The 20,934-nt window shown below is 40.1% G+C and overlaps 1 protein-coding gene across 2 annotated transcripts in view; it reads right to left on the bottom strand.

Annotated features, from left to right (window-relative positions):
* lrp8 (low density lipoprotein receptor-related protein 8, apolipoprotein e receptor) overlaps positions 1-20,934 on the bottom strand; it is a 269,034-nt gene that overhangs the window by 74,241 nt on the left and 173,859 nt on the right. For both annotated transcript variants that reach the window (XM_033965471.2, XM_055221522.1), the window contains exon 5: positions 1,030-1,404. In XM_033965471.2, the coding sequence (XP_033821362.1) occupies positions 1,030-1,404 (375 nt within the window). The remainder of the gene's footprint in view (positions 1-1,029; positions 1,405-20,934) is intronic.

The following is a 20,934-nucleotide window of genomic DNA, read 5'->3' as shown; positions in this document are numbered from 1 at the left end:
AAGAATCGATAGTGCAGCCCCCCTCTCCCAATAACTCGCTAATGTGCAGCGTCCAGGGAAAAACGCTGAGAGAGGCGTCGTTTGGGTCATTACCGGGCTTTTCTTGTTAGACGACATTGAATTTCTATAGCTGCAAATGACGACCTGTTTAATATCGCTCTACATAATAATGGCATATGTTATTAATGTGACGCTGGGTAATAACTGGTTACTGAAACAAATCAGTGAAGCCTCTGAGTTCACTACAGCCTGCAGAACACCTAAGAATTATTTCATTAACTGTAAAGCCAATGAGTGATGCACCATGGGATTTTTTATAAGTTAAAAGTAACAAGTCACCTGCTGCTTCGGCCCTAAAACAAGACAATAGGATTTTGTAGATCTTCTGTAAAAGCTTTAGTTCAATCAACAAAAACAGCTCAAATGTATATTCTAATCACCGTATATATAAATGGACAAAGCTAACCTGCTAGCTCCCGCGTTCCAAATAGGAAGTGATCATGGGCGCACTTCCGGCTCCATCGACTCTGGCTCCAATTCACTTTCTATTGAATAACTGTGGCCCCTCTCTCTGTACCTGCTGCTGTCAGGATCATCATTTTGGTCTTAAATGTTCGTATTAACCCGCTCTACATGATCCTGGGGTTTTCATTTCACTATTGTGTCTATAACTGAAGATATGAACATTAATAACACACAAATCAGGCGTCTTCTTTCCTCAAGGTCGCTCCCGCTAGCATTACCAACAGGTTTGATTGACTGTGTTGCTAAGTGCCTGCTCCCTGCTAAACCAGCGGCGCAGGCGGGAAGAGGCGTTACCTTCATCAGCCTCGCTCTGGATTGGCTCTTTGGTTGCTATGATACTCGTGGTCAGAATTCCAAATACAGAACTGGGCTCTACACTCACCGCTATAACTGCTCTAGCCTCGATTAGCTTCATTTGACTGGAGCCAAACGCTGTGGGTGACGTCACACTCACTTAATCCACTTCTTTATACAGTCTGTGATTTTAACAATAATGAAACTTACGGCAGTTTTCCTCGTCCGACTTGTCTTTGCAGTCTGCGTCTCCGTCACACTTCCAGTTCATGTGCACACACTCCCCGCTCCCGCACTGGAACTCTCCCACCGGACAGCGCGGTTTCTGGGCTTCGGTCCTCCGGCTGCATCGCTCCATGGACTCGTCCGACTTGTCTTTACAGTCCGGATCTCCGTCGCAGCTCCACAGGGCCGGGATGCATTCTGAGTCATTGCATCGGAACTCGTGTTGGCCACAAGTGGGCGCCGAACACTTTTCTTCGTCGCTGGAATCTCCGCAGTCGTCGTCCCCGTCACAAACGAAGATCTGGGAGACGCATTTTCCGTTTCGGCAGGCGAAGTCTTTGCTCGGGCAGGCTTTGGCGTCTGAAAAGGGAGAGAGACAGATTAGAAGAGTAATTTGTGACTTAATTAAACCTGACGATGTTGAACCAGCCGCCAGTCATCTGGACTTAAGAGAAAATATAGAGTTACTTTACTGAAGAAACGGGATGAAAGACTTTGAGATAAATTAACTTAATGAGTAACGGCTTATAGATATCATTTCTTGCTGCTGGGCTCGTGGTGTCAGTTTTACAAAGTTTGATCTAAAACAGCTTGATTACTGTTAGCACTTTCAAATTACTTCAATATCAGATGACAGACATGGAAAAAACACATCAAAACCTACCAAAGATACTTAAAGGGGCCGTATTACGCTGTTTTCTAATCTGTTTTAATGTCTGGTCAAACACTCCTCCAGGTATGTTTTTGAGGAGGTAACAGCAACATAGATTAACTCTCTCAAGAGTCACTTTTGTGTATTTACAAAATTAGAGCTAATATACTGTATACTGTATATCCTGGTTTATTTTTTTGATGTGTAACACTGGTCACACCAATATCAGCTCCTAACTTTCTGGTGTAAAGTCCAGCATCTGCTTGTTTCCGTGGAGATATTTCTATGTACACAGTAAGGCATTAAACATACAAGTCAAAATTTATTCAGTGTTTTTTTTCTTTATGTTTACTACTTTCCACATGTTACAACATATCAAATATATGAAGTAAGATATATGGAATTATGAAGTGAAGAAAAAAAAGTCAAATAACTCAAATAATATTTTTTATATTTCATATTCAATTCCTCAGAGTCTCCTCTCTTTGCTTTGTGCAGCTCAAACCCTTGTCTTTCTCTCAAAGAGCTTCATGATAAAGTCCCTGAAATGGTTTTCACTTCACAGCTGAGCCTCAGGGTCAAGACATGATAAAAGTGTAAACAGGTTAAAAGCAAAGAGTAACTGATATTTTTTAATTATTTCTAATCTAAAACAAGTTTGACGTTCTCTTGAGTTTTTTGTTTACTACATCCACGTGTCATTCATAATTTTGATGCTTCAGTGAGAATCTACAGTGGAAATACTGTATTTTCTGGACCTTCACACCAGCCAAAAATGCATGATAATGGAAAAAATAAAAAAACATACATAAGTCGCACTGGACTTTAAGTATCATTTTTGGGGAAATTTATCTCACAAAATCCAACACCAAGAACAGACATTTTATCTTTAAAGGCAAGTTATAATAATAATAAAATAGAGAACAACAGGCTGAATATCATTACAGCACGCTAATGTAACACATTTATATTTATTCAGCTACATGAAGCACAGACAGAACTGAATATGTGTCTGGTTTGTTAATGTAAGATATTAACAGTTAATCAGATAAATAAAGCATAAAAAACAAGCTGACAAGTTTACTCTGGATCTCACTCCAAATCACTAAATCCATTCAATTCTTCATCCTCTGTGTTACTTCTGAACAACTCCACCAACTCCAGAGGAAGATGAAGAGCAGCTTCCTCTTCTGTGTGACTGTCACACTGGTACAAGCCTAGAGTGTCCTCGCACAGTTGTCTGTGACAATAATGAAGAGGTGGAATTATATATTTTAATAATTTCACATAGAAGTCATATCTGAGTATAAGTCACACCCTCGGACAAACTATGAAAAAAAGTGCCACTTAACATCCGGAAAATACTGTAATCCTGGAAACATGGACGAACGAGTTCAAACTTTTGATTGGTCGTGTGTGGATCTCAATGGAGATAAGCGAACGACGCCACCAATTAAACATGAGCACAGAGGGAAAAATGAAATAAGAAATGTCTCCAGCATCCGACCTCTGACCCAAAACACCTCGCCTGCTTTAAATGTGACCTCAGTGTAATGACCAAACACGACACTAACACAGCAGCAGCAGCAGCGCAGGTTTAAGGACGACACTTCAGTGGGTGGATTTTTATTAAACTTTGACACTAAATTACAATGAGCAGCAACATTAACATGAGCAGAGACGAGGCAGGAGTCGCATCTGATCTGCACACAGGAATGTTAATTATGTTTTTTAATAAAGTTCTGCATATTGAGTCAAACCCTGCATGTGTGTAGGTTTGAAGTAAATATAATATAACTAGCAATGCGTCACAGATCACCCTGACATGTTCAGATAAAGGCAAGATTTTTACATACGCACAGAAATCATTGGCAAAGGTAGAAGTAACAGTAGTGCGCTTGGCTAACTTTTTCACTCATATACACAGATACGCTCCAAGTCAAAGGTTTGGACACTTTCTCATTTCAGTTGCTTCTTTTTTTCCAGGGTTATTTCCACTGAAGATTCTCACTGAAGCATCAAAACTATGAAAGACACAAGTGGATGTAGTGAACAAAAAACTTAAGAGAACTTCAGACTTGTTTTAGATTAGAAATAATTAAAAATATCCTTTATCCTTTGCTTTGAACGGCGTTTTGATCCACAAAGCAAACGGAGGACACTGAGGATTTGAACGTAAAATACTTTTTTTTTTAAAGTGTTGAATTATTTAACTTTTTTTCTTTACTATATAACTCCATATTTCTTACTTCATATATTTCATGTCTTTGTGTGTTTATAAAATGCAGAAAGTTGTAAAAAAAAAAAAAAAAAAAAACTGAACGAGAGGCTGTTTCCAAACTTTTGACTGGTCGTGTATATTCCAAAAAATAAAAAATATCTTGTAATCTGGTTATCTCCATGGACATAGTTTGCAGTGCGGAACATTCCAAGTAGACCTGTCCAGATAAAAAATGTTGAATTAAATATAGGCGATATATAAACAATAATATTCAAACTCATTTATGCCACTGACGCAAAAACACAACAGCAGATTTAAACCACAAAGACTATTATAAATCTACAATATATAAGAAATAAACAGCAGAATGAGACACTTTAGTCATTATTTTGAGTCTGTAATAAGACAGACGAGTTATAACATCTCCATGGACAGAAGCAGGTGCTGGACCCATCACCAGAAAACCCAAAACTCTGAATCTTGCATAACAACAAAATGGCTCCATTCAACTTCTTCACAACTTGCACCACCAGGGGGAGCCCAACATTACAGCGATCTTTTCTCTTACGCACCCAAACAATGAAGCAAAGGGACTCATTACGGTAATAGCCTATTGGATTCCCCAACTTGCTATTAGCGCTAGCATGCTAATCATCCCAGCTCAGATCCAAGTAATTGAATTAGCATGAGAGCATAAACAAAAGCAGCAGCGGCGGCGGCGGCGGCAGCGTTCCCGGCAGAGTCAGGTGTGTGGGGTTAGCTGAGGCGGTGGAGTCAGCAAACACTGGATTGGCAATTATTTTGAAAACATTATGCAAAATTAATGCTCTATTTTACTAGTTTTTCTCTATAGAGTTTCGGTAATCAGCGAGATAAATAAATAATGAGATATAAGAATTTAAATGGGCCCTTCAAAGTAAAAGATTAAAGGTCCGATATTACGCAAAATAGATCCTTTTGAGTGTTAAACCGTGTTATAATGCTGTTGCCTCCTCAAAAACATGCTTAGAGTGTGTTTTGTTTCATTATTATTAGTCTCTCTCAAAATGCTCTGTTCCACTTTGTGATGTCATGAAGTGGTAGTTTTCAAAGTTAACAGCTCCTTTTACCTTTAGTTCAGTAGAGAGTAAAGGCAATTACAGAGATGAAATGATCCAATTGATTCTAATGAAGGTGTGTGGAGTTTAAAAAGACAGTGGAGCACTTCCTGTATCACCACATGATGACATCACAAGGTGGAACAGAGTGTTTTCAGTTTGAGAAAAGAACAGGATTTGTGTGTCAAACATGTGTGAATGAAACAAAACAAAACTACAGGTCTGTTTGTGATAAAGAAACGACATGAGAACAGAGATCAGAAAACAGTGTAACATGGGCACTTTATATACGCCACAACAGAAGTACAATATGAAATCAATAGAGCGATATTAAAGTGCAGATAAATGAGACGTGGTCAAACAGATGGGGCTGTTCGCTCTGATAAAACTGTCACGTTGAGGGTAAGCGACCATTACGGTTCTACGCGTCCTTATGGCGAGAGTGAAGCCGCCATGATTCCAGACGAAAGAAATGCAAGACGACAACACAACAAACATGTTCAAAATGTATACTACAAAAGCCAAGTTTACACCTGTAACACAGAGGTCCACAGCCCCGCCCACCTCAAAGCACACTCGGGTTTAGACTTCTCAAAAATGTAAGAGTTAAAGAGGGGGTATTTGACTTATGAGGTATTAAAGAGGAGGTATTTTACTTCTATGGGGTATTAACTGTAACACATAACATATTTAGATCTCCATGTTTCCTTTTGTTTTAAAAATTATATATTTGCCCAAAACAACATATTAACATGTTTTATAAATTTCACTTTCGTTTTTGACGCTCTGAGACTGACCTCTCAGACCGCTCTCTATGCTAAGTCACTCCCCTGTCAGAGCGCTATCACAACACAATCAGCGCGCATGCCGATAATGAAACTACTGCACATCACACCAGGTTTGTGAAGTTATAGTGTACAGTTTTGTATCATGTTTTTGTATATTTATGGAGGATTGTCGTGTGGGAGTATGGGTGAGGTAGGCTCGTGGGCGGAGCTTTAGACAGAATCTTACAGTTAACCGTAAGGAGGGTTTAAATTGAGCCTGGGAGAGATTGCTAGATTACTCAAACATGTATGTCAAACATGTATGTCACGACAATGTCAGAACAAGGGAGAAAGCTCAAAGAATTGGTTATGCAAAACGATTTTTTTAATGGCCTGTTTTTAATAGTATAGTAGTTTTCTTTGGTATATATAACAACATTAGGTTTGTGTTATATTTTTTATTCGTGCATTTATTATTATTATTATTGACTGGACAAATTCATAAATTAATTAGTTACATGTACTTGGTTTAAACTCTCCAAGTGTCGGACTGATTCTCACCACTGAACGAACCAAAGCTCTGATTCTTGGTCGCTGTTGCCGTGAGAGTCTCGAGTGGTTTTGGTGAAGCCGCTGCCTCTTATCAGCTACTGTGCCAAACTGATACGGCAGGATTTGGTGCAACAGTGACCAGTGAGGAGCCATGTGACCAGTCTGACCACAGCCAACGGTCAGGGAGATAAGAGGGGGAGATAGGAGGAGTTGGTGAGATCAGAGGGGCAGGTGAGGGGAGCTAGGAGGGGTAGGTGAGATAGGAGGGGTAGATGAGGGAGATAGGAGGGGTAGATGAGGGAGATAGGAGGTGAAACGCCCTCCGCACTTAAATGAATGCACTGCACAGTGACCATAGATTGGAAGATAAACCCTCTTGTGAGAAAGGGCAGGAGGTAAAGGTTAAAGATAACGTTTGGAGGGACGCGCTTTGACAGGAGCAGGAACATAAAAACACTGTTATACAATATCTCCCATGGGCGGAATCTAAAAGACACCTGAATACCACCTAAAGGGTGTCTGAACACCATCGAAAAGACTCCTGAACATCATTTAAAAGACGCCTGAACATCATCTAAAAGAAGATAAAAACACTGTTACACAATATCTCCCATGGGTGGATTCTAAAAGACATCTGAACAACATCTAAAAGATACCTGAACACCACAGGAGACAAATATTTCAATAAAAGGACATCGACCTCCACTAAGAACTTGGTCAGTTTATTCTTTCCATCAATATTTACATTTCCATTAATGTGCAAAAATCCAACCATTACACGTTGAAATGCTAACAGAGAAGCTAGCCAAGCAGATGAGCACATTTCCCCAATGTAGTTATGCCAAACAACAGCCACTTTGCATTGGCGCTATGCTAGCAAATGCTAAATTTTGATATATTATTACAGGATTTACATGATTTTCTGATTTGTGTTATAATGTTGTTTCCTCATCACAAACAGACCTGGAGTTGTGTTTTGCAACAGCATTACCACATGACTTAAAGCTCACGGAAGTCCATTTTACATAATATAGGACCTTTAAGAAGAGAGAGTTTGGGACTTTGGCAGAAATGTGTTGAAGGAAAAAATCTGTAGCTGATGAAACTAACCCCGAGTAGCCGTCTGCATTGGTTTCTGTTACTTAAGCCCACCCATTCTGTTGCTCATTCTCATCATTACACTTTCAAATGAGGAAATCAGTAATCCAGAGCGGGATCCTCGCTGACAGCCGCTCTCCTCTGCTCAGGTGATTATGTTTAACTCGGGGTCAAATCTTTCCATCCATCGGCTCGCACACAGAGCCAGGACAGCTAATAGATGGAGGAGCAGATAGGGCACCCCTCATTGACCTCCAGCTAAAGGACACCGCACTCACCCAAGATGGCCGACACAGAGCGACATGACCCGCTACAGACCTCTGTCACTGTGTACTCAAGGGTTAGTTTGACAGCGACGGGTTTAAGCAAAAGGACACGAGAAGGGCATTCTGGGAAACAAAAGAAGTAAAAAATATACAGTGACGAGCGGTGGGCATTATGTTCGAAGTAACTGTTGAGATTGGGATGTTGATATGACCTTCCCGGAGACGCCCAGAGCTTTCTGTTTAAAGCTCTATGCTCAAATACAGCCATACACTGTGAGTGACAGGTCTGAACTCTCAGAGGAAGGAGAATATCGCTACAACATCGTTACATCATATCCCCTAAACTTACTCGTGATGAAACCAAGAACCACTTCTGTTGTCTTCCACATGGTTTATATAGAGCACAAGGATATGTCCATCTGTTCTCATACAAATTACTTGGTTATTACATGTTTATACAGGTTTAGAAACTGACATTTGCACTTACATCAGAGTTAAAGAGGGGGTATTATGAGAAATCAACTTTTTGGAGCTTTATATCATGTCATAATGTTGTTCCTTCATCAAAAAACATGCCTGTAGATGTTTTAGATGTCATCCATGCATGTTTGAGTAATCTAGCGATCTCTCCCAGGTCCTTTTCAAACCCTTGTTATGGTTAGCTGTAAGATTTGTTCAAGGCTCCGCCCACAAGCCTACATCACCCACACTCCCACACGACATTCTCCATAAATATTCAAAAACATGATACAAAACAATACACTACAACTTCACAAACCTGATGTGATGTGCAGTAGTTCATTAGCAGAGTGAGCATTCTGTTGGAGGTTTCACCACCTACTCGTCTCCATGGAGATCATACTGCTTTGTGCAGACTGTTCCACAGTATGGCATTAAATATTCATATCACATTTCATATATTCATATAGAAGTAAAATACCCCGTCTTCAGAGACCATCAGGGCAAGTAGACTTCTGGGTATAGTATCAATAATTGAAATGTGGTAATTGATTAGATGTATTTCTTTTATTATAATGTTTAATGAATTAATGAAAAATAATACTGTCCATCATATTGACATGAGCCGAGTATCGTATCGCCACCGAGTCTCTCCATGACCCACTTTGTCCACGGGAGTCACAGCTGTGAATGAAAACTCCACAGGTCACATGACTGATGACATCATCAACATGGCTGATATGACCTACATATTCAACTGTGCAGACATACATATACAACATCCACACTATGTACAGGGTCATGCCATTTTTACTAGTGTGAAAAGTAGCGGGCATATCATATCAGGTTTGTGAAGTTGTAGTGTACAGTTTTGTATCGTGCTTTTGTATCTTTATGGAGAATTCTCACTTGGAAGCTAGAATACGTTAGCGTGCTGTACTGATATTCAGCCTGTTGTTCTCTAGAACTTGCCTTTAAAGATAAAATGTCTGTTCTTGGTCTCGGATTTTGTAAAATAAATTTCCCCAAAAAACGCAACTTATAGTCCAGTGCAACTTACATATGTTTTTTTCTTCATTATTATGCATGTTTTGGTTGGTGCAACTTATACTCCAGAGCGATGTATAGTCCGGAAAATACGGTATCTATGTTGGCGATTATCACAATAATATAAAATGTCAAACGATTATTGTTGACCCTTTTTATCACGACACACGATATTATTGTTTATTGTTCCATCCCTAGTGGGAGCATGGGTGATGTAGGCTTGTGGGCGGAGCCTTGGGCAAATCTTACAGCTAAACATAAAGAGTTTGAATAGGAGAGATCGCTAGATTACTCAAACATGCATGGATGAAACTTAAAAAACAACTGCTTCATGACATCACAAGGTAGAACAGAGCGTTTTGAGCTTTGGAGATGTAGACGGACTGATAATAAAGTGTTAATCAAACTCAAACAACCCCAGGTCTGTTTATGAAGAGGTAACAGCATTAGAACATGACTTAAAGCTACAAGAGTCCATTTTGTGTAAAGTAGAACCTTTAAGAACCATGGCATCACCTTTAAAAGCATATGGAATAAAACGTCTGGGTAAAAAAACATCAATCCAACTTTGATCTTATATTTTGTTCACTCCAGACAGGTACACTTTAAAAAAAACAACCTCAAAAACATGTAAAACCCAAGAATAACATATCGACTTTTGAATGTGAATGACTAAAGTAAACACATATATTCAAAGTATACGGCGTTGAAATAGTACTGCAGCCAGAGTAAAGGTCCCTGTAGCCACTGTCTCTGCAGATTATTCTCAGGGTAAATCGAGCGTTCACATGAAAAACGTGCAGATATTTTTAGTCGTACAAAAGTTGCTGCGTGGTCTTTAGCTCGAGCCGTCACTGGGATTCACCGTTTGTGGCTAAATACGAGATCTGATGAAACAGAAGTGCACACGGAGAAGGGAAACGCCAAAGAGCCCGAAGAAACTGCGACACAACAGCTTTAAACTTTTAATCCAGTTACAAACACACACATAAGACCTGCTTTAAGTAGTGTTAATCTAAAGGTTTCAGCGTGATGAAAAAGTGTGATTGTTACCATAGCAATTAACTATTTAAAGTGGGGTTCCCAGGTTTTGATGATTCTTTAGTTTTTACTTAATTTGGTGGATAAAACAGAAAAGAAAAGTTGAAAAATATGTTGAAAATTGCAGGAAATGGAGAGTTCGACTACACAGGAAGTGATCGAAGTAAAAAGTCCTCAAAATGTCGCCTATAAAGGAAGGAAATTGAAACTCATGACAGTCAAAGATTATTACACCGTTTACTGAAAGGTCTAACTATCTGAGGATTCTGTTAAAGGGTCCAACACCTCCTCGTCTCCATGGAGATCATACTGCTGTGTGTAGAATGTTCCACAGTATGGCATTAAACAGATCTATCTCATTTTTATTCAGTTACAGCTGTTTTTAATGTGAAGATGGCACTGATATGTTGATAAAATTGTTGGAGGGAGGAGAGGATACCTTTATAAATGGTGTAAGGTGATTGGTTGAAAGACAAAGGTATGAACTAGATACAGTCTTTAAGGTGGAATTTAAACTATAGCTTTATTTTTTACAGGTAGATTGGCTAAAAAAAGGCTGGACCTCTAAATACTCCCTACAGGGGGCACTAAAGTGTGGACATTCAGACACAGAAATAGAGAATATAAATTGTTAACCACAGATTGAAATCCATGCACTTTTATAATGCATCAGTTTTATTGAGCGAGAGAGAAGCAGACGAGCATTTTGTGTTAAATATTTGCAAGAAAAAAAATGGAGATGCTGATGAGAGAGAACTGCAAAAACTCACAAGCGTCTGGACACACGGAGGACGAGGGCTGCAAATTAGCACCATTGTTAAGCTGATACAGAGTGTGGATTTAAAAGAGAAACTTCCAGATCCGCCCCGCAGCCTTGGGTACTGATAAATGTTGTTTATCCAGCGCCATCTGCTGAAAAGCCCAGGAGATATCGTCACACGCATCCACAATGTTTTTACTCTGACGTCACCTTTGAAATATTAGGTTTGAAGAGTCAAGGTTTTCCCAACTCACAGCAAAAAGTGACAGAATAGAAGTAAAAAGACTCAAGATAAGTAATGACGTCATGGATATGGAGTGGATGTCGTCAACATGCTAACTGTATGCACTGCTCTGTCTGAAGCTCTGTTAGACTTTCATCTGAGCTTTATTTCACCACAATCTGACCAGATAGAGCTGATTTATCTGAACTCCAGCAGGTGAGCTGATTTGTGCTGTTAAACAAGTCCCGCTCAAATAACATTACAGTCATAAGCTAGCTAGCATTAGCATTAGCATTAGCCAACAGTTTTTCAGTGACTCACTCTCACCTTTTTGTGTAAAATCAAACTCCTAAACAGGACCACGATTGGATTGATCACAGGCTCCTGATGTGTTCTTTAAATCACTTTTGTGAGTTTTTCTTGAGTTTTCAGATGATCTTAAAACATTTTGTCTGCATTTACTAATGAATGTTCCACAGTATGGCATTCTATCTTACATTTCCTCCATCCAGGTGTTTTTTTCATTGGAAAAAAGTTAAATCAGTGCAAGTGCTAGCATCAGTGCTAATGTAGCATCAGTGCTAATGTAGCATCAGTGCTAATGTAGCGTCAGTGCTAATGTAGCGTCAGCTCTGTCTCAGGCGTCATTAGTCTGAAGTTCACTCGAGGCTAATAAAACTCTGACTTGAGTCACATTTATACAACATCCTATTGAATGATGAACTGAACTGAAAGAGAGGGAGAAAGAGAGAGAGGGAGATGAGAGAGGAGAGGGGGGGCAGAGAGAAAGAGAGGGAGAAAGAGAGAGAGATTGAGGAGGAGAGAGAGGGAGAGAGAGGGGGGAGGGGGAGACAGAGGGAGGGAGAGAGGAAGAGAGACAGAAGGGGAGAGAGAGGGGGGTGAGAGAGAGAGAGACAGAGCGAGAGACAGAGAGGGCAAAGGAGGAAAAAATAAAGTGGTAACAAAAGCAAAAGATGAAAGATGACTTAAGAGCTACGAGAGAGAGGGAGAGAGAGAGAAGAGAGAGAGAGAAGAGAGGGAGAGAAGTGAGAGAGGGAGAAAAGAGGGAACAAATAGAATCTTAACAAAAGCAAAAGATGAAAGATTGTGCGCGGCTGGAGAGGTCCTAGGAGTAGCGTAGCATGCTAGCAGACATCTTGACACGCCGCTCCCTCTTGAGCCGCTGCGAGTGTTTATCAGCGCTTTAGCTACATTAGCCTTTTTGAAACGTAGACTTCAGGAGCCTCGCAGCCAAACGCACACTCCCAAACAAGACTGACGGGCCCCGGGCTTCCACAACTGCCTGTCGCCGTGACGATAAAAGCCCCTTGCCGGCTCCAAATGGAATAGACAAGTGAGGACAGATACAAAGAAGTCAATAGATTTATCAGAGGGAGGAGCAGGAGCAGCTTTACAGAGCAGCGTTTTTTCCCATGAGTCCTGAGGTTTCGCAGGCACACAGCCAAACACTCATGTCCCGGGAAGAAGCAGCAACTGAAACGTCTGTCAGTTTGTCAGGCTGGAGGGAAACGCAACAGGGAACAACAGAATCTGGTTTGATTTAATACAGGAAGCGTTTACGGGAAGAAAACGAGGAAAAGACGTGCTTCTGTTGGTTTTTTGGGTTTTATCGGGCTCTAACTTAGTGTTTTGTTTCATTCACACATGTTTGAGTAACTCTTTATTATTAGTCTGTTACATCTCCAAAACTCAAAATGCTCTGTTCCACCTTGTGATGTCATGAAGTGGTTGTTTTCATGTTAACGCCTCCTTTTACCTTTAGTTCAGTAGAGATTTCCCATTCCAGGTCTGAAATTATCCAAATGATTCAAGTGAAGATGTATGTAGTTTAAAAATATAGCGGAGTATGTCCTGTATTACCACTTGATGACATCACAAGGTGGAACAAAGTGTTTTGAGTTTGTGTGTTAAATATGTGTGAATGAAACAAAACACAACTCCAGGTCTGTTTGTGATGAGGAAACAACATTAGAACAGAGATCGACCCTTTAAATCGACCCTGTGGCTAAAGTGTGAAGCGTCTCCATGTTTGTCCCTGAAATGTTTGAGCCTGAACTGGAATTCCATCAACTTCACTCGAGCTGTAGCGATGATGCTAATGCAGAGAGAACAAAGTGACCTCGACGTGAAGGGTGCTGTAGCTTCAAGTTTAGGAGCTATGATTTTAACTTAAAGCAAAAGGGACAGAAGAAGCAGCTCAAATGTGTATCCTAAAGAGGGGGTATTTATACAGAATTGATTTTTGGAGCTTTCTCCCATGTTATAACACTGTTCCCTCATCAAAAACATGTCTGAAGAGGTTTTAGATGTCATCCTTGCATGTTTGAGTGATCTAGTGATCTCTCCCAGGCTCTATTCAAACCCTCCTTATGGTTAGCTCTACGATTGAATCCAAAGCTCTGTCCACAAGTCTACATCACCCACGCTTCCACACGACAATTCTCCATAAATATGCAAAACATGATACAAAACTGTACACTACAACTTCACAAACCTGTGCAGTAGTTTCATTAGTGAGATGCAGCTGATTGTGCTGTGATAATGCTTTGAAGGGGGAGTGACTTAGCACAGAGAGCAAATATAGGTGAGGCTCAGAGCTTCCGAATGTGGAGCCGAATGAATCAGAATCAGAATCCTTTTATTGCCATCGTTTGTGAACACAGTACATAAACTAGGAACTTATTTTGGCAATAAAGTGCAACATAAAACACACTGAATAAATACAAATACAAATAAGGGCATGCACGAAGTTAAAAAAATATATGCTTAAAAAATCTAATAAAATACTTAAAGGTAAAAAATATGTACAACAGCAGCATCAGAACAACAGTGCAAACATGACTTATTAAAGTGACCGGTGTTATAAAGTGTCATTGTGCATTGTGGAGAATTTTGAGCGCCCCCTGTAGGGAGTAGTGTGGACATTCAGACACAGCACAGACTTTAATAACGTCTAGATATGCTACATTTGAAAAATACTGCATTTGAGTTAGCGTTTTTGGCTAACAGTTTTAGCTCTAATTGGACATAGTCACCTCAAAATAGCTCAAAGTCACTTCCTCTTCTCAAGCTTCTATTAAAATTCTGTTTGCCGTCGCATATTAAAATGCTCCCTGCTCCAAGTCAGAACATGTTAAACAAAGTGAGAAAAATCTGTCTGAAAATAAGACCTCATTGTAGCGTGAAGTCAAACGAAACCTACTTACATGAAGAGCTAGAATGAATATTTGACACAAGAATACACCAAATACCATTTTAAAAGCTCCATCAAGTACTAAATGTGCTCAAGAGGCTCACATGTGTTTATACGGGGAGACAGGAGCTCAGTTTTGATCTGATCTGAAGGTTGGCGGTTCGAATCCCGCTCTTGACATAAACATCATTGGTAGAGCGGTCCAGCAAAGATGAATACTGGCATTGTGTCCTTGGGCAAGACCATAGACTGTGTGATGAAGTGAACTAAGTGACTGTGACGTTTAAGACTAAAATGACAAGTCTGACAGCAGCAGTTACAGAGAGAGGACACAGTTTTTCAATGTCAAGTGAACTGGAGCCAGAGTCAATTGAGCCAGAAGCTCGTCCATGATCACTTCCTGTTTGGAACGTGGCGGCTAGCAGGTTAGCATTGTCCATTTATATATACAGTCTATGGGCGAGACTCTTACTCCCCCCTCGCCCCAGTGTCTGTGTACACTGGTGTGTGTATGTGTGTGTCTGTGTGTGTGAATGGGTGAGTGGTTCCTTGACGTAAAGTACGATAAAAAACATGCTCATATCGACTTTGGGCTTATAATGAATCCCCCGCTGTGCATTGAGTATGTGTATTGACACGACTGCAGCTCCCATTCATCAAAACAGCTCATTTTTCAGAACAATTCCCTCATTAACTGTACAATATGACATGCCTCTATTTATCTGGGTTTACGTCTTCTTAAATCTCACCCGAGGCTGTCACTCAGTCTATAATTGCCTGTGGGTAAATCGATGAATATATTAATATGGCCCATTGTAATTTTGCATGTTGATTAGATCTAAACAACACATCTTTGGCCATAGTGTCTACATGATTATGCCGTGATTAGAACATAAGATTATTATCATGAGGGTTGGTGCCAGGGTGGTCTGCTTAGCCCTATTGTCTCTTTTTAATATATTCACAACATAAAGAAAATTAATTTAAGTGCATCTAATGTAATGGGGCAATTGTTTTACATAAAAATACACAACGAAGTTTCATAGAGTAAATGTGTATGTAAGGAATGAAAGGATGATATAAAAATAAGATATTATATTTAATTAGTAGTAAAGAGACTGTATATATAAATGGACATAGCTAACCTGCTAACTGCTGTGCTCCAAAGAGGAAGTTAGCATGGGTGCGCTTACGGCTCCATTGACTTCCATTGAAAAACTGTGTCTCCTCTCTGTGTAACTGCTGCTGTCAGACTCATCATTTTGGTCTTAAATGTTCATATTAACCCGCTCTACGTGATCCTGGGGGGTTTATTTCACTATTGTGTCTGTAAATCAAGATATGAACATTAATAACAGACAAATCAGATGTCTTCTTTCCCCGAGGTCACTCCTGCTAGCGTTAACAACAGGTTTGAGTGACAGTGTTACTAAGTGCTTGCTCTCTGCTAAACCAACCGTGCAGGTGGGAAGCGCCGTTACTTACAACAGCCTCGCTCCTGATTGGCTCTTTGGTTGCTATGATACTCGTGGTCTTAATATCAAACATGGAGCTCTAGTCCAAATTCACCACTATAACTGCTAACCTCGATGAGCTTCATTTGACAGGAGCTGAACTTAGTCCACTTCTTTATACAGTCTATGGACTAAACATTACATTGCATCCATTCTCCAAATGTTGCAGTTTGTTGTGTGTTCAGGCAGAGCTGAGAGCAGCTTTGTAAATGTTGACTTGACAACAGAAGTTCTACCAATTATAATGTGTGATGTCAGCCAATCCAATAATGGTAAATGGTCGCGCTTTTCCTCTTTGAAAGCACTTTACATCAAGGAACCACTCACCCATTCACACACACATTCATACACCAGTGTACACAGACACTGGAGGCAAGGCGGGTTAATTTGGAGTAAGTGTCTTGCCTAGAGACACAACAACAGCACGTACTCAAGTGAGGTTTAAATTGGTTACACTCTGTGGTTGATAGCCATATTTTCAACTTGCAATGACTTTTTGTTCACTGGATCTGATGTAGTTTTGTATTTCCTGCTGACTTCTTTTGCCCTCTCCGGCTGTTCACACTCAATTTAAGTTTTGTTACACCTAAAGTCCAACGTGTGATGTGGCTTGTGTGTCTCCAGAGCTCCAGGAGTCTAAACATGGAGGGGGTTTTGTGCAGACGGTGCTGGTTTGATGCCTCCGCCTCTGGGCACACGCGGGAGGAAGGAGAGGGAGGCTTGTTTTTGTGTTAGCGCTCCGTCGCGTTACACCTCCACACAGAGACAGCGGTCGGGATTATAAATGAAAGTGAATGTAATGGGAACAAACAGTAAGACAAGAGGACGCTGCGGCTCATCCAAAAGGACTCTGGGTAAGAAAACAGCATGAAGAAAGTGAACTCTCAGAATGCCATTTCAGACAGAAGATTTGAAGAGTTGTAGGCCCTTTTTTATATGTTATCAAATAATGGGATAAGTGTTTTTGTAATAAAAGTCGTGCAGTTTATCAGGGACAGTTAAAGCTGGAATAAGCACATATCACTCACTGTTAAAGATGCTATAACTACTTTTCTATCTACTGCCTAAACTAAACTCTAAATACATCTTCAATCTTTGCAGTGGTCCAAACTTGTTCCTCCCTTTTAAAAAAAATTCTCAGCATCCTAAAAATAAATCACGATGAGTTTATAAGCACAGTGCACAACTTCAGAAGCCAGAGCAGAGTTTGGGCGCCACAGTAAAGCTACCAGTTAGCATTAGCAGGACAACAGAGAAAACAAAACCTAGGAGAAAAGGTGTAGCCATTCCTCACACAGCTACTGTGTCTAAAAGGCTTCAGAGGGTTTTCAAACAGCATGAAATCCCAGTCTATTTCAAACTTATAAACACTTTAAGACTGAGAGTGGTTCACCCAAAGGACAAAACCCCGAGACACAAAGTAATGTGGTCTACTCCATTCAGTGTAGTGAAGAGTGCAGTGAGAGTTATACTGGAGAAACTAAACAGCCACTGCATAAGAGAATGTACCAACAGTGAGTGAGAGCAGCTCTGGACCCCAATCGGCTGTTCATCTCCATCGTAAAGACACTAACCACTCGTTTGAAGAGGTGTGAGAGAACCCATTGGGGGCCTGAACGATTACAGTTGTTCCTCACTATAACACGGTTCGCACTGTGTTCTGTGTCCTGATTGGTTAAGGGACTGTAGACCATTGTCCATCAGTCTCCTCTGGGCCGTGACTCCTGTACAGTACAGAATGTGTTCAGACAAATTTACATAAATAATCAATCACAGTGTGACTCTGAAGTGCTGTATGTTTGTGCATTTTGTCAGGGACAAAACCCACAATGTCGATGAAATGTTCTGCACTGACAAAGGCGCCTACGAAGGTTTGAAATTTAGGAGTGTTTAAACAAGAGAGAAATGTGAGAAAATGTTAATGCCTGTGTGAGAAAAGTGTATAAAGTGTGTGGTGAGGGGTTTTACAGCTGCAAAACATGCAGAATAATTGTAACAAATAAAGCTGACTATTTAGCGGATTTCGCCTATTTCGGGTTATTTTTTAGAACATAACCCCCGCGAAAAACGAGGGACCACTGTATGCTAATATGACTCAGGCGCAGTTCACAGTGCAGCTCAATAGACCTAGCTAACAAACTGTAAACAAACAGGTGTGTTAGTTTAATGTAGTTAGCTCCTCCCTTCAGACAGATATAAGGCAGTGTCCACCAGCAAATTCATTATTTTATTTAACAGAGACTATTTTCCATTTAAAGTCTCTTCATTGGATCCCTGTTTTATAAAGAATAAACTTTAAAATGTTGGTTCCTGCTGTGGACGCACTGATCAAACACTGGTGTCACATGTCGGTGCCGATACTGAAAACTTTGCTGGATCAGATAAATAGTTGTTCAGTCGATATCCTGGTTGGACACATAAATCGATGTAATAAGACTTTTTACTGTTCGTAGTTGGCCCAGAAAGTCTCATAACATCTGAACTTTTATTTAAGACAACGTTGTTCTGTTTTGTCTTATTTAATTTTTGTTTTAAGGAAATAAATGCTGTTTTCAGTCTCTGGTATCAGAAATCTGCAGTTACTTAAAGCTACAGTATCAGAATCTGTAATGAAACTGAAAAAGTCGGCTCAGTGCTTCCCTAGTTCCTACTTATTCAAAGTGTCTGTACAGAATCCTACATTTACAGGATGTTTTGGATGTGTCAGGACAAGTACGGCCCGTCACTCCGAAGCAGCTCTGTCTGTAAACAGCGAAATGGACAAATATGGAAAGTGGAAACCAACATGAGTAAACGAGCTCTTCTCAAATTGGATCTATTTTTTACTCACAATTTCACAGCGTAAAATGATTTCCTCACTTCAACACAAATAACGCTCTCATTTTGTGAGCATCTCTTCAAATATTCAGAGTGTTTTTCATTCCAAAAACAGCAAAAACGGCAAATGCATATCCACACAAGTGTTTTTAGTGGTATTGCGTAAGACGGAACTGGATTTTTTGTGTAAAATTATCGTCACACGCTAACTATATTACAATGTGCATAGACTGTATACATAAATGGATGTAGCTAACCTGCTAACCCGCTACTGCTAATGCTAGCAACAAGTTTGATTGACAGCGTTGCTACGTGGGCGGGAGGGGGCGTTACCTTGAACAGCCTCGCTCTGGATTGCCTCTTGGAACTTAGAGTAGTATCCGTGGAGATGTTATCGTTTTGCCTAGATTAGAATGTTCCACAGCATGGCATTAAAATCTTACATTTACTTTAAGTTTACTTTGCTTCAGTTTTAATTACACAGAAATACCTTGAAATGCGTATTATTACAGTGAGCGGGATCACCTCTCCACAGTACTGACCTGTAACTTGGCTTGGTAGCGTTGCTTGCTTGTCTCCATGGGGATAGATATGTTTAATGCCATGCTGTGGATTATTCCAGTTGAATATAAGTGACAATTTTACACCAATCAAGAGGTAGTTTGTGAAGAAAGTTTGAAAACATTTTTGAAAATTACTGGAAGTACAGAGTCGGTTTCTAGAGTCTGTGTGTGAATGGGTGAGTGGTTCATTGATGTAAAGCGCTTTGAGCCTTGAAGGTGGAAAAACGCTGTATAAAAATGTGACGGTTGACTCTTTACCCAAAAGTAAGACACAATTTACACAAGAAACACATTTTTTCCCAACATTTTAAACATTATTCTAACTAAATTAAGGTGTGGTCTTACATTTTTATGCGTCAAAGATTCATCTCTGTGACATTAGAGGAGTTTTGCCTCAGTGGAAGTAACATTTGAACCCTAAAAAAATTGCTAAATTGGGAAAAAAGAGTTTGAAATATATATTTTTTTAACCTTAAACATAATGATCTTAAAACTAAAACAGCTGTGAAGATGCAGTATCGTGTTAAACCATGTGACAGATTCACTTTATGAACGACTCAGACGTGTTAATCAGCCAATAAAACAAATGAAACAGCCCCCCCCCCCATGGCCCCTCCGCTCAGCTGGAGGGATATTACTTCCTCTTTTTAATCAACACGAATGAAATAAAGACGATATTCTTTTAAATCCTTTGTTTGAAATCATATGAAATATTAAAATCTCCCACACGAGACAATAAGAGCCGCAGTTCTTTTGAATAAACACATTTACCTCGGCACACAGCTGGTGGCGTGGAGGAACGGGGAGGGGCTTAAACTAACACACGACTATATTAGGCATGAATTATACTCTCATAACTTCAAAGGCGATTTCTAAACGTAATAAAAGAGTCGTGTTCCTGGATTCATGTTTTATTCAACATCAGGATATGCTCAATTAGTCGGTTTAATTAACGACTGCTGGAGAAAGAAGTGGGGACAGGGGCGGGGCCATCGTCAAGGGAGGAGAGAGGGAGAGAGGGGGAGAGAAAGAGGGAGAGAGGAGGGGAAAGGAGCGGGGCCATTGTCAAGGGTGGAGAGAGGGGGAACACCCCAGAGTCAGATGAATATACAAAATATAACAAGCTTTTTCAGTCCTGATACAATACTGTGATGTGTCTGCCGATACCAGATATTAACTAATACCAGTGGAAGATCGGAAAGCAACACTTATTTCCTTAAAACACAGTTACCTTATTACGCAAGAGATCTAATTATGTTATGTAACTGTTATTTCTCCCTCAAATGAATAGTGAACAGCTTTGTATGCATAAAATTTAAACATTATGACACATTCTTGGCCAAAATCAGCCTGTAAATTGTCTTATTACACCTGATTAAACGCCCAACCACGATATCTACTGAACCGATACTACGGAACCGATACCTCATCCTGATAATTTTATCTACAATAACCGACCGTGCAAACCCACACCTCAAATCTAGAAATGTCTTTACCACTTATGCGCTAACAACTCTGCCACTCTGCATGATTAATACAGAATGAATCCAGCCAATGATAGAAGACGTTTTAGTATTCTGAACGATTGCCCTTTCAAAG

Source organism: Periophthalmus magnuspinnatus, chromosome 4, assembly GCF_009829125.3.
Source record: "Periophthalmus magnuspinnatus isolate fPerMag1 chromosome 4, fPerMag1.2.pri, whole genome shotgun sequence".
Lineage (NCBI taxonomy): Eukaryota > Metazoa > Chordata > Actinopteri > Gobiiformes > Gobiidae > Periophthalmus > Periophthalmus magnuspinnatus.
The sequence above is the reverse complement of the archived record's forward strand: the minus strand, read 5'-3'. Positions and strand labels throughout refer to the sequence as shown.